A 14914-nucleotide genomic window follows, 5' to 3' on the forward strand; every position below is an offset into this window, starting at 1 on the left:
TACAAAAGCAATCCAAAAAGGTCAAGCAGCAAGATTCCAACACTCTCAGAAACCAGAAGAGATACCATGTTAGAGCGCAATAGAAGCATAGTATAATAAAGCTTCAAGAGGCTACCAAATTCTACCTCAGAAAGCTACTTTTGTTTTTCAAAGTAAAAAGTTGCCAGGCAGGCAACTAAAAAGCGTCAGCAGTTAAACAAAACAATAAAACAGTTCAAAAGCCCACAAACCGGGCTATTTACACAAATACTTAAAAAAAAAGATCAGCAAAGATCGGGAGCCTTCCCGGCAGCATCAGTACGGGGAGAAGGAAGGCGAGTTTGAATAGGCACATCATCTACAGTTCCATCATCTCGGTTTAGAATCTGGATCAGACATAACTAGAGGAACCGAGGAGGTCGACACCTTGATAGAAGGCACTAGGGGAGGTTCAACATCATCATCGGGATCATCTGGGACAATCTTGCCATCCTTTACTACGTTATCAAGACTAACGAGAGTCAAATCAGCATCAGGAGCAACAATCCGGAACTGCTCCATCAGGTTCTCAGAGGCGGCAGTCACGTTGCCTACAAGGTGACCTTGAAGCTCGGCATAATCAACCCGAGCAGTTTCCAAATCATCCCGGAGATGCACCAACTCCCTATAAGCTGAGACATAGCTATCCTTGTGCTTCAGTGCCATGTCCTCATCCAACTTCAAAGAAGCAGCCAAGGCAATAGAGCTGGCCTTCTCACCCTCCAGTTCCTTCTCTACCTTCGCCAACTTTACCTCCAACTCCTCCTTCAGACCCTTGATCCGATCAAATTCTGATTTGGCCTCCTCCATGAAGGATTTTGTGGCATGAATCGGGATCCCCTGAACAGTTCGGAAAATAGCCGCACCCATATGTGCCATTTTTACACTACTTCTGGTGATAAACTCCAGATGCTGAAGAAGAGACACATCATCCATGGAGAGCCCACCATAGGGGGCAATTTGCTGGTCAACAAACTCGACAGCATCAAAATCCGGGGCATCCAGGTTAAAGGGCTCGGACGTTTTTTGCTTTTATAAGGGAGGAGCACCAGAAGCAGTGGCAGAAGTCTGTGGAGGATCGACCAGACGAACCCGAGGAATAAGAATTGCTTTCCTCGGCCCGGGAGAACTCGGCACAGGAGGATGTACTGGAACCTGAGAAGATCCCTCTCCAGCCACCTTAGCCGAGATGTTTTGAGCAGAAGTTGCCTTCTTTGCCTTTTTGAAGGCCTTCATGGAGTCCTTGTTTTTAGACATCTCTGCAAATACAGAATCAGCCATAGTAAAGGGTTACAATCACAAGAAGATGAAGCAAAACTAAGGAAACAAGTACAGAAACAAGTCAAACAAGTACCCAAAACAGTCCGAACTAAGGACGGGTCATTCAAAAACCTTTTTGTATCCAGATAGGGTGGTTCCCCTCATAAATCCTCAAGAACAACAACAAAAGCACGCTCAACCTCGTCAAGTATCTCCCATGTATACCGAGACACTCTCACATCCTTCTGCCACTCTAGAGGGAAAGAAGGCTCATCATTTTCATCAAGAAAAAAGGGGCGGGCCCCCTCGACAGCACGAACTCTAAAAGAAGTAATTCTTAAAATCCTTAAAGGACTCGTCATACATGGCAAAAATTTTATGGCCCTGGGCAGACCTGAAAGAAACCCAGGAAGCTTTCTTTTTGGAAGAACCACCAGGATTGGCAGAAATAAATAGATAAAGGAAAAGAGTCTGAGAAGGTGTTACGCCTAACTCTTGGCAAAGTAGCTGAAAGATCTTGACAAAACCCCAGGAATTCAGGTGAAGCTGGGATGGGGCAATGTTACACGACCACAACAGGTCGGTCTCGAAAGCAGTAAAAGGAAAAGTAATGTCCAACTAACTGAAGAAATATTCATAGGCATAGAAGAAGGGACGCTCTCCCTCGATGGAGGTAGGAAAACAAACCCTTTCATCAGAATCAGGAGCGACAAGCTCATAATCCCTCTCCCGGGCACTATTACCATAGATCCTATGACACTTCCTCAACTCTACGCAAAATTCAGCATCCACAACAGAGACACACATCAAGACAAGGGAGTCCAGCCAATCGGACATCCCCTCGGGAACTCTGGAAGACATCTCTACAATGTTATTGCGAGAAGACATGAGGCCAACTAATCCTACAATAAGAAAAGAATATGGGATTACTAAAAACATCTCGGACGAAGGACAAAACAACTCGATTAATACGACACAGGCGAACAAACAGAAAAGGAAAACCCCAAGACTCAAACCAAAGTTCTGGGGCATCCTTTGGAGGCAGTAACAAAACAAGGTTTTCAGGAAAAATCTACAGCTCGCATCCTAGCATCTCTCAAACAAGAAAAGAAGACTTCAAACAAACAAAGCATTTCGAAAAAGGAAAGTAGAAACACAAAAATCATCAAAGCCACTATCTTTCTACAGTCTACCAGCAAAGAGCAATGTCAACAACACCAAACAGAAAATCGTGAAAAATACAACCTTTTGCAGACTTAAGCAAAAACCCTAAAAAGTATCAAGAGGAAGTCAAGAAAATGCACTCCAAGCAAAAAGCAAACTATAGGTATCATTATCTCCCAACAAAGGTACATCAATAAAGAGCAAGAGACAGTTTTTCCATAAATAACAGCCAGAAGCAATAATAGAACATGCAAACCCCTAGAAAACCGCAAAAAAGAAACACCAGGAATACGCGAAGAAGAAAAAACACATTACAGCGACAAGAAAACATAAGATCATAAGAAAGGTTCAAACTTTTTCGACATTCAAGCAAATATCAACAATTTACCAGAGAATTAAAGACAAAGCAAAACAAAAAGAAAATGGAACCAACCTGGAAAAAAGCAGGAAGCTTCACAAAAGTTGGAGATGGAGAGACGGAATCACCGATCACTGAACGACGCCGCAACGCAAGAAAAGCAAAATGTGGGCGAAAGACAGAGAGCGAGAGAACGAAGGGAGAAGTTACGAAGAGGAGCGAAGAAGGGAAACCGTTTTCGGATCGCAAATTCAAAATAAAAGGCCACAAGGAAAAACGGGGCAATTAATACCAATTAATGAAGGTATTAAACCCTCGCACGTTCCCAAAGCGTTGATATAAAAGCACGCGCTTTTAGAGAAAAACGTCCACACTCAAAAAGCTTCTACAAAGGAATCGACAAAATGCTTGTGTTCGGATTCACTAGAGAAGGACCGAAGTCAAAGACTCGACCTCAAAAAAGAAGATCGAGCTCAAGCAGGGGCACTGTTCATACCCTGGGTCGATCTGTCCGAGCCGGGATGTTCAGTAGCAAAGCGACCGACCTCTTTAGGTCAAGCGAACCGACTTCTTCATAAAGAACTCGGCCAAATCGACAGGAAAGCCCAAAGAAGGGCCCAACTCAAGGAATACGACCCCTATCCAAAGGTAGCCCAAGCCTATAGAGATAAGGGCGGTTCCATGGAAGATAAGCTGACCTCAACAAAAGATAAGATAAGATAAGATAACTAACTTATCTTATCCGAAGAAGGTCACATCTCACCATTATAAATACACTGGAGCACCCAGGTATAACTCATACTCTGATTCTACTCAATACTTGCTTAATACCCTTGCTAACTTAAGCATCGGAGTCCCTTGCAGGTACCCCCTACCCTTCGGTGACAAAGGATCGGCAGCATTCTCAGTTCCACAAGTCGGACACACCAGCTCCGGCTGCTATACATCTGCCGGACACGTCGGCTCTGACCTACACAGAAGATCTCGACCGAGATCGACCTATAGTTTCAGGTAACCATCGGAACAATTTCTATATTGAGAAATCCACAAGTATTAAGAATTATATAGAATGCATTAACACAGTTATATTACTTACTTGCAAGAATATAAAGGAAATCAAGGAGGAAAGTTTGTTACATTAGTTGTTAGTTGTCAATTTTTGTACAAGAATCTGATATGTGAAGTTCAAGATTGTGTAAGTTGTAGTATTGATTTCACTGGTGTCTTAAGCTCTTATATAAGGTTTGGATATGTGTAATTGTAATACACCTTTTACATTTCTATTGCTAGTTTTTATAGTTCAGTTTATTATATAGATTTTTCTCTGCTACTCATACATTCTCTTTGCATTTCTTGGGTCTGAAGCTATTGCTTCTTTTTTCTCTTCTATTGGCTATTCTGTCATAGTATCATGAGCTCAGATTGATACAAATCTATAGCCTCACATACTCCTACTCTTACTCATACGAGTAGAAATGCAGCTTCTAACAACAACAATCACAATAATTCTTTCCCTTCTATGATTTATACCATATTACCATCTATGCTCAGTGACCATTCAATCCTATCACTTATAAGTTAGGTGAAAACAATCACAAAACATAGATGCAACAAGAACTTGCATCAATCCATAGACAAGACTTAGAAGATAATTTTTATGCAGAAAAAGTTTCATCAAAAGTCAATTCTCTTGAAGATTATGTTGCTGGTATGTACTATTTTTTCCTTTTACAAGTAGTGGAGGCAAGATGATAACAATCTTATTTCATGGATGCTTGCCTCTATGGAAACTAATTTCAAGGATAAGATGGTTTCTTGCATGCTTGCTCATCAAATTTGGACCCAAATTGAGGAATATTTTGCAAATTCCATAAAGTATAAGGTTAAGCAATTCAAGAATCAACTAAAATTAGTCAAGAAACATGGTTTGACAACATATATTATATCTATAAGATCAAGAATATAGCTGATTGCTAGTAGCTTTAGGCAGTGCTCTTTCTTTTAAAGAATATATTGAAGCATTACTCGAAGATCTCGGTGAAGATTATCAAATGATCCTTACAACAATCAATTCCAAATAAAAAAATTTCTCCTTACCTGAAGTCAAAACCATCAGAATGACTCATTTTAATATGCTGAAAAAATCCAAGAAACCACCAAGCTTGATGCCTCAAACACATTTAGCTCAGTCTTCTTTTCCTTCCATCCCTAATTCAGCAATAAATTTTGGAGGCAAATGTGAAAGAAAAGGAAAATTTAGAAGATGAGGTAGATTCTACAATGGAGAACCAATACTCCAATGTCAAGTTTGTGGGAGGATGGGACATATTGCATCGCATTATTATCATCACTTTGATCAAGAAATCCCTTCTCAATCACAATCTCAATCATTCCTTTCATTACAAAATCAATATTATTCAACATCACATGCTCCTTTTCTTTAAAATTCAACTCCATTAATTGCTTCCTCCTATAGTATTACTCTTTCATCGGAGTCCATCAACAACAACACAACTCTCCCACCCCCAACATCATTTCATCATCCCACTGCCTACATGGCTATTCCATCATTTGTTTGTTATCTTGTCTGATTTTCTGACATTAATGCTTCTCACCATGTAACACTAGATCAGTCTAATCTTCTCTCATATTCTGAATACATTAGTCCAAAATAGGTCATGATAGGTAATGAAAAAAGTATGACTATTTCTCATATTGATAACTCTTTTTTGGTTAATCTTAATTCTCAAAGATGGTTTAAACTTCAACAATTAATTCATACACCACATATTACTAAAAATTTGATATCCGTTTCCAAATTTTCTCATGACAATTCTATCATCTTTGAGTTTCATGATTGTTATTGTTTTGTTAAATACAAATTTTCTAAACAAATATTTTTACAGAGTTATCGTAAAGGAGGAATATATCGTTTTTTCGATGTTGCTATTTCAAGATTCTTGAAATCTACTGTTAATAATCATGTTGTTTTAAATTTTTATTTTAGTTCAAATAATATGTTGTAGTGCAAAAGATTGGGCTATGCAATCTTTAAGATTGTACCTTTAGTTCTTACTCAATGTAATTTGGTTAAATTTAATAAACAAAATGCTTTTGATTCTGTTATTTGTGCTCATTATGCAAAAGTCAAAATGCATAAACAACCTATTTCAGATTCTCAAATCATTTATAATCAATCTTTAGAACTTCTTTATTTGATGTTTAGGGACCCTCACCTACAGGGGCGGAGCTAGGCTAACTATTTAGGGGGGCGGTGTTATATTTTATATTACTATTTCTATTGATAAAATTAAATATATATATATATATATATATATATATATATATATATATATATATAATCTCAATCAAAGTAAGACAATAATATATAAAAATTACCACTTACAGTTTTGTATCATGAAAAAGCTATTCGACGTTCTTTTCTATTTTCAAAATCATCTATAATTGAATTTGTGTCGAAAATAGCTGCTAATTCTTTTTCTATATAGATGACCAAGTTGTCTGCAAGAAATTCATCAGCCATCTTACTTCAGAGTCTTGTCTTAACAATTTTCATTGCTGAAAAAGCTCTTTCTGTTGTTGCTGTAGACACTGGTAGAGTCAAAACAAGACGTATTAATCTATCAACCATGTGATAAGTTCTTGATTTTCCCATTTCTTGCAACTTGTTGCACAATTCATAAAGTGTACCAATGCCTTTCAAATGATTTGGTATATCATGCTGATAATGTTGCAACTGAGATTTCAAAATATTTAGCTCATTAGAAGGAAAGTCAAGGGGATAAAACTTCTCTGCTAACTTGCTGATTTTTTCAATATTAAATGATTTGAAATTGTCATTAGGATCCAAAGCACAACTCAAAGTCAAAAGCTCTATTGTTTGCTCATTAAATCTACTATTCAACTCTTGTATTTGAGAGTCAATTATTGCCAAGAATACATCTATTCGATAATGATGCTCAACTGTCACACTTGGTTGACGAGATCGACCTCTTCCAAAAACATATTGTGCACTCATATTAGGGACTTTAATTTCATGTTTTTCACAAAAATCTTTAACATTTGCAAGAAAATTGCACCATCCACCATCTCTTAATTGTTGAAGAAGTAACTTTGATGTAGAAACAATATGCATTGCATTAAGAATATCTTGAGATTGTTGTTGCAGTGCTTGGCAAAGAACATTAGTGATTCCCATAATCTCTTTCATCAAGTGCAAAGTGAAAACAAATTCAAATGATAATAATATTTTACTAACACCATAAGCCTCACCTCTTTGTGCATAAGTTGTCCCGTCTTCAATGATATTATTGAGAACAATATTGGTAGCAGTAAACATTTTTACCAAACTGCAAATAGAATTAAAGTGAGAGCTCTATTGAGTATCCCCAGCTCTTTGTAAAGTGCTTATTTGATTCGCACCTTTGCCTGTTTCTAATTCATTTTGAGCAACCAAGTTTGCATTTTCAATTGCTTGAGCTTCTTGTAATTGATCATGTCTTTTTGAAGAAGCACTAACAATAGTGACAATAGAGTTTAATTGAGTAAAAAATTCATGAATTTGAAGTACCTCTCTTGAAGCTGCCACCAATGCTAATTGTAACCTATGAGCAAAACAATGCACATAGTATGCTTGTGGAGAATCTTTAAGAAACAAAGCTTGCAAACCATTCCACTCACCCCGCATGTTGCTAGCACCATCATACCCTTGACCCCTAATATTTTCAACTTGGAGATTATAATGAGAAAGGACAGAAATCAATTCTTTCTTTAAAGTTGTTGCACAAGTATCAGTGACATGCACAAGATCAAAAAATCTCTCTTTAACAAAACCATCTAGAGTAACAAATCTCAAAACAATGGCCATTTGCTCCTTTTTAGATTCATCTCTAGCTTCATCAATAATAATACAAAATTTGGCATCTCCAATCTCTTCTCTGATTGAATTTCTCACCTTAGTAGCAAGAATATGTAGAATTTCTTTTTGGACATCATTTGAAGTATATTTAGCATTTTTTGGAGCATTTTCCAAAACATTCTTTTTCACTCTTTCATTGTAAGATCCCAAAAATTTCAATATTTTCAAAAAGTTACCTCTGTTGCTTGAACTTTGGCTTTCATCATGTCCTCTGTATGCACAACCTTGAAATGTCAACCATCTAATACAATCTATAGATGCTCCTAGTCGAATTCGATTCTTTTCAATCTCTTCTGATGTTTGCTTATGAAGAAGTCTGTCAATATGTTGTGATTGTTTCATCAAATCATCACATGATTTCAGTGCCTTATGATGGAATGAGTTAGGACCTTTGCCAATGTGATTCAAAAGAGCACATTCTTTTCCACTATTTACTTTCTTCCAATTCCTGAAACCATTCTCAATAAAAGCATTTGAACCCGTATTGATTGAAGGTTCCTTAGCAAAAAGAAAGCACAGAAAACAATATATAGCATCATCTTCTATAGAATATTCTAACCAAGATGGAAACAATTTAAACCATGAAGCTTGAAAGTGACGATGACTTTTATCACCAGAAAATGGATAATTATCAAGAATTGGTTGATTTGGCCCAACTTTAATATAAGCCCGATGGATTTCATCTCTTTTATTTGGAGGAAACTTTCAAATCATTGGTCGCATTCCAGGATCTCTTTCCAAACGAAAAACATCCAGTTGATTTGGAAGAAGTCATGGACGCTTTGAGCTATTCAATGAAGAACTTGAAGTAATGAAATTTGATGACCCCTCAAGTATTGGAGTAGTAATAGTAGAAGCATCTTCATTCTCTTGATCTTTTCTTTTAAAAAATGTATCAATGGTTTTGAACTTACTCATAATTCAAATGGCCAAATAAGTTCCTATAATTAAAAATACATTTAGTGAAAAGTGTAAATTACAGTTTAAATCTTTATAAAATATAAAAATTATATTTCAATATAAAATAAAATATTAAAATTCAAAACAATAATACTAACATCCTAGTATAAATAATATAAAATTGTAATTAAATAGTTAACTAATAAAAAAAATTAAATATACAAATTAACATATAATAACATAAACTTAATTAACAAATAATAATAAATTAACTAATTAAGTAAATAACTAAATATATAAAAAAGAATAAAAATAGAACCTTTTTTGAGAAAGAGGAGTGAAAAATCACTTGTTAAACTACTATCTTTTTTTTAATCTGCAAAAAATAAAAAAAATAAAAATCAAAGAGGTAAAATTATAAAAGATAAGAAGATTAAAGAGATAAAAAAGAAGAAGAATAGAAAAAGTTGTTACCTGAAATTTTAGAAAGCCAAGGCGGGAAGGGGAAGAGGGAGAGACTCGTATGCTGGGAAATAAAAAAAGGGGATGGGGATTGGGGAATGATTGTACGTTGAGAATTAAAAAAAGGGATAGGGGTTGAGAAATAAAAAAAGGAGATAGGAAATGGGCTATTGGGCTGGGTTTTTTTTAAGGAATTAAAGGGAGGGGGTTTGGAAAAGATAGAACAAAAAAAGAGGGGGCTGGGAAATAAAGAAAGGGGGGACTAGACTATTTTTTTATTTTTAAATAAAAACTAAAATTTTGGGGGGGGGGCATTGCCCCCTTTTCTTCTATGTACCTGCGCCCCTGCTCACCTATGATCTAACAATTAGGCTTTAGATATTATGTTACATTCATAGATGCTTATTCTAGATATACATATCTTTTTTTCTTGTTAACAAATCTCAAGTGTTCATTTCTTTTAAATAATTTAAATCTCATGAAAAATCTCACTAAAAGTAAGATAAGAGAATTTCAAAGTGATCATGGAAGTGAATATACTTTAAATTCTTTCACTACTTTTCTTCAAGAACAAGGTATTCATCATAGATTCTCTTGTCCCTACATTCATGAGTAGAATGATAGGGCTAAGAGAAAATACATACATGTTATAGAGATAGATTTTGCTATGCTTTCTAATGCTAAGATGTCTTTGACATATTAGGATGAAGTTGTGTTGATTGTCACTGATGCGTGAGCATCTTGTCTATCTGTTCCTAGTGAATTTGCACTTAAATTGTTGAGTTTAATTAAGAATTAATTATATTTTAGCCACTATGGATGCTATTTTGAGTTTTGGGCAATTTTATTTATTTTAGGTAGCATTCGGTGGAATTTGATGGAGTTTCTGCAGCACAAGAATCAAAGGAGATAGTTGCAAAGAACGACGCGTTTGCGTGCCTAACGCGTGCGCGTGCATTAGAGGTATCCATGGCAACGCGTGCGCGTGACTGACGCGTACGCGTGATTTGAAGACTTGCTCAACGACGCGTTCGCGTGACCGACGCCTCCGCGTGACTTGCAAAAAAGACCAGCGACGCGTACGCGTGACGTGGGCGATCTGCAAAAGTGACAGAAATCACTGGCGTGGATTTTGGGCCACGTTTTGACCCAGTTTCTGGCCCAGAAAACACAGATTGAAGCTGCAGAATGGACAATCAAGTGGTCCCCACCCATCAGCTGAAGACTTGTTAATTAATTTGAATTTAAATTCAAATCTTATCTTTTAGGAAAAGATATTATTTTTAGTTTTAGATAATTAGATTTTAAATTTATTAGGATTAGTTATAAAATAGGAACTCTGTACATTTAGACAGGGTACACACTTGTTACCAGAACCCTTATTTTTCTTCTCTGAACCATGAGCAACTAATCCTCCATTGTTAAGGTTAGGAGCTCTGTCTATTTTCATGGATTGATTCGTTTGATCTTTTAAATTTAATTCATGTCTTGATTTATATTTCAATAATTGTTTTCATTCTTTATTCTATGAACATTGGGTGGAATGGAAGTATGACCCATGTTCTAATTGAGTTCTCGTAAAACTTGGAAAAACTCTTTACTTGAACAATAGTTTGAAAACATATTATACTGAATTTTTAATTGTTTGTATTTAAAGGGATACATGACATATAATCCCCTTATTTGTGGATAATTAGGATTCTTTTGGCATATAAACTAGAAATTGATCATCACCCTCTAATTGGAATTAATTAACCAAGGAATTGGCAATTAATGAATTTTAGAGGAGACTAGGAAGGTCTAAGGAATTAGGGTCTAGTCACATATAGTTTGCCATGAAATTAAATCTTGCATGATTAAATTAATTAGTAATAAAAGTTAATCCAGAAATTAGATAACTCTGAAACCTTAACTGCTTTCTCAAATATTTTATTCCCAACTCATTGCTGCTTACTTTCTAAAATTCTTAAAGTACTGTTTAATGCTCTTTGAATATCTCAAAACCATTTTTTGCTTGCCTAACTAATCCTATCAAACGCTATTGTTGCTTGATCCATCAATTCTCGTGGGATCGACCCTTACTCACATAAGGTATTACTTGGTACGACCCGGTGCACTTGCCGATTAGTAGTGTGGGTTGTAAAATACCGCATCAAGTTTTTGGCGCCGTTGTCGGGGATTGACTGTGATTAACAACTATTAGTTGTTTGATTGCTTAGATTAGGCATTTTAATTTTAATTTTATTAAAATCTATAATAATAATAATAATAATAATAATAATAATAATAATAATAATAATAATAATAATAATAATAATAATAATAAAATTTATATATATATTTTCTCTTATTTTTACGTAACCCCCCTCCCCCTATTTCGTTCTAATAACTTTTTTTATTACTTGATTTAAAAAAAAAAATAAATAATATTTTAATTAAATTTCAATTTTTCAAAAAAAAATTTTGAAATTTTTTTTATAAATAAATAGCACCAATATTTTTCTTAATTTCTGAAATTAAGTTTGGTGTTGACTATTTATTATTTTTCTTCTATTTATTTTATTCAATATTTTTATCTCTTTACACAGGTTACCTCACTGGGAATTCTCTGCACTCTAACGTAGAGATTCCCATTTCTTTCTTGTTTTTTGTTTGTCTATGCGCCGGAACAGAGACAAAGAACATCTCTTAGGCTTTGATCCTAAACCTGAAAGGACTTTCTGGCGGCGTTTACAACAAGCAAGACTTTATAAGGCTGCAGAATCCACTATGGATCCGACTAATACTGAGAATACCAATGCGGCAAACCCAAATGGGAATAAACAAAGGATAGTACTTGGCTCTTTCTCTGCTCCTACTACAGATCTGTATGAAAAGAGCATTGTGGTGCTTCCTATTACTGCGAACAACTTTGAGTTGAAGCTTCAACTGGTCACTCTAGTGCAACAAAACTGCCAGTATCACGGTCTTCCCCACGAAGACCCAAATCAATTTATCTCTAGTTTTCTGCAAATTTGTGATATTGTGAAGACAAATAGAGTAAACCCTGATGTGTACAAACTCATGCTCTTCCCGTTTGCTCTGAGGGATGGAGCAAAGCAATGGCTAGATTCCCAACCCAAGGAGAGTTTGGACACTTGGAACAAGGTAGTTACTGAGTTTCTCCCTAAATTTTTCCCACCAAAGAAGCTGACTAAGCTTAGGATGGAGGTTTAGACCTTCAGGCAGAAGGATGGTGAGACTCTGTATGAAGCTTGGGAGAGATACAAGCTACTGATTAGGCAATGCCCTCCAGACATGTTCTCCAACTGGACTCAACTATATATCTTTTATGAAGGCTTGGGTGAAATGTCCAAAATGTGCTTAGACAATTCTGCAGGAGGTTCATTGCACAAGAAGAAGACACCGAAGGAGACTATTGAGCTTATTGAATCAGTTGCTAGCAACCAATATTTATACTCATCTAACAGGAATCCAGTGAACTCTGAAACCCCTCAGAAAATAGGCGTGTTGGAAGTATAAGCTATTAATGCTCTTCTCGCTCAGAACAAGCTGATGTCTCAGCAAATAAATCTACTTACTCGACAGATAGGTGGCATGCAAGTATCAACTATCAACACACAAAATCCACCACAGGAAGTCTCATATGACATGGTAGGTAACTCTATGCAAAATGATAATTATGATTATGCTCAACCTTCTTTTGAACAGGTGAATTACATGGGGAGTGGTCCCAGGAATCCCAACAATGACCCATATTCTAAGACATACAACCAGGGATGGAGAAAGCACCCAAATTTTGGATGGAGGGATCAACCTCAGAGATCTCAAAACTTTAATAATAATTCTCAGGGCGGTTTCCAATAGAACAATGATTTGGAAGCAATATTGACGGGTTTTAGACAGGAAACCAAAGCATCTATCAAGAACCTGGAGACTCAAATGAGTCAAATAGCCACCAGAGTTAATGAAATTGATCAGAGGACCACTAATAGCCTTCCTGGTAACACAATTCTAAATCTAAGAGAGGAATGCAAGGCTATCACCGTGATAAGTGGACAAGTGGCAAGTACGAAAGCACAAGTTATGCAAGAAACCAGAGCCTCCATTAGAAATTTAGAGGTACTAGTGGGCTAACTGAGCAAGAAAATACTGGAGAGGTCTACAAGTACATTTAAAGGTGATACAGTGGTGAACCCAGGAGAAGACTGCAAGGTTATTCATTTGAGAAGTGGTAAAGTAGCTGGCTCTGAGACCAAGGCCAATGAAGAGCTAGTTGAAAAGGAAGCTCCAGAGGAGAAGAAAGGAGAATTGGAGCACGCCCTCTAAAGCGTGCGGACAATCCATTCCCAGACTCTCTTGACACTCATCCTACATTGCCAAAGGCTCCTGAGTACAAACCTAAGATGCTATATCCTCAGAGACTTCAAAAAGAGACTAAGGACAAGCAGTTCTCAAAGTTCTTGGAAATCTTCAGAAAGTTACAAATCAATATTCCTTTTGCTGAGGTTTTGGAGCAAATGCCTATCTATGCCAAATTCATGAAGGAGCTGTTGTCAAAGAAAAAATGTTTAAAGGGAGATGAGACAGTAGTCCTGACTAAGGAATGTAATGCTGTAATTTAGAATAACTTGCCAAAGAAGATGCCAGATCAAGGGAGCTTTCAAATTCCATGCACCATTGGGAGCACAACCTTTGAGAAAGCCCTATGTGATCTGGGGGCAAGCATAAATCTAATGCCCTTATCTATGATGAAAAAGCTGCAAATCCAAGAGGCACAACCCACAAAGATAGCATTATAGATGGAAGACAAATCTATGAAGCCTGCATACGGATTAGTGGAAAATATCTTGGTCAAAGTGGGTAAGTTCTTCCTCCCAGCAGATTTTGTGATTCTTGACACGGGAGAGGATGAGAATACCTCTATAATTCTAGGAAGACCATTCCTAGCCACTGGAAGAGCTCTGATTGATGTAGAAGTGGGTGAATTAGTGCTTAGAGTGCATAATGAGCAACTGGTCTTTCATGTCTTCAAAGATATATATCCAACAAGTGAAAAAGAGAGGTGCATGCAGGCTGAGCTTATTGATCCAAACCTTTAAAAATCCCCTGATGATACACAGCAAAATCTGCAGCTCAACCCTCCCTTGGTAATAGTCAATAAAATTCCTCCTGATATCGAACCTAAGTTTGGTGTTATGAATGCATCATATACCAAGGAGAAGGTTCCCAAAAAGAAGAAAGTACCCAGAGGATGGAGAAACAAAAAGATTCCCACTGAAGGTTTCTCCCCAAGAATGAAGGTGGTGTTGACCAGCAATCCAGCATGGGTTTATACAGTAATCAGAATCCTCTCTCTGGAGCATATTGAGCTACGTTATGGAGACACAGGAAAGAAGTTCAAAATAAGGGGTGAAGAGCTGAGCCCCTATGATCCTCCTCCTTAGAGGAGCTGACCGTCAAGCTAGTGACGATAAAGAAGCGCTTGTCGGGAGGCAACCCGATAATTTCGTATCTTTAGTTATTTTTTGTAGTAGTAGTTTTCTTACTTGTTTGATTTTTACTGAGTTCTTACTAATTTTCTGATCATGCAGCTATTTTATCGTAGGAACCGAACACCTTGAGCTCTATACATATTTCAAAAAAAAAGGAGAAAGAACACACGACGCGCAAGCGTCAATGACGCGTACGCGTCAGATGGATGTGTATGAAAAATAAATTTGACAGAGAGTTGCGCAGGAGTGGCGCCAGAATGGAGCCTTTTGCACAAACGATCCCACGCGTTCGCGTACCCCATACGTTCGCGTAGGTTG

At 36.7% G+C, this 14914-nt stretch overlaps 2 protein-coding genes across 2 annotated transcripts; both read right to left on the reverse strand.

The window, feature by feature from the left end:
- Positions 1-6350: 6350 nt before the first annotated feature.
- Positions 6351-7160, reverse strand: LOC112775457 (uncharacterized). The gene has a single exon (XM_025819075.1). The coding sequence runs from the start codon at positions 7158-7160 to the stop codon at positions 6351-6353; it is 810 nt and encodes a 269-aa protein (XP_025674860.1).
- Positions 7161-7196: 36 nt separating this feature from the next.
- LOC112775463 (uncharacterized) lies at positions 7197-8514 on the reverse strand. The gene is made up of 2 exons (XM_025819087.1): positions 8443-8514; positions 7197-8237 (listed from the first exon to the last, which is right to left on the reverse strand). Exons 1-2 carry the CDS (start codon positions 8512-8514, stop codon positions 7197-7199), a joined length of 1113 nt encoding a protein of 370 aa, XP_025674872.1.
- Positions 8515-14914: the final 6400 nt, after the last annotated feature.

This window comes from Arachis hypogaea, chromosome 3 (assembly GCF_003086295.3).
Source record: "Arachis hypogaea cultivar Tifrunner chromosome 3, arahy.Tifrunner.gnm2.J5K5, whole genome shotgun sequence".
Classification (NCBI taxonomy): domain Eukaryota; kingdom Viridiplantae; phylum Streptophyta; class Magnoliopsida; order Fabales; family Fabaceae; genus Arachis; species Arachis hypogaea.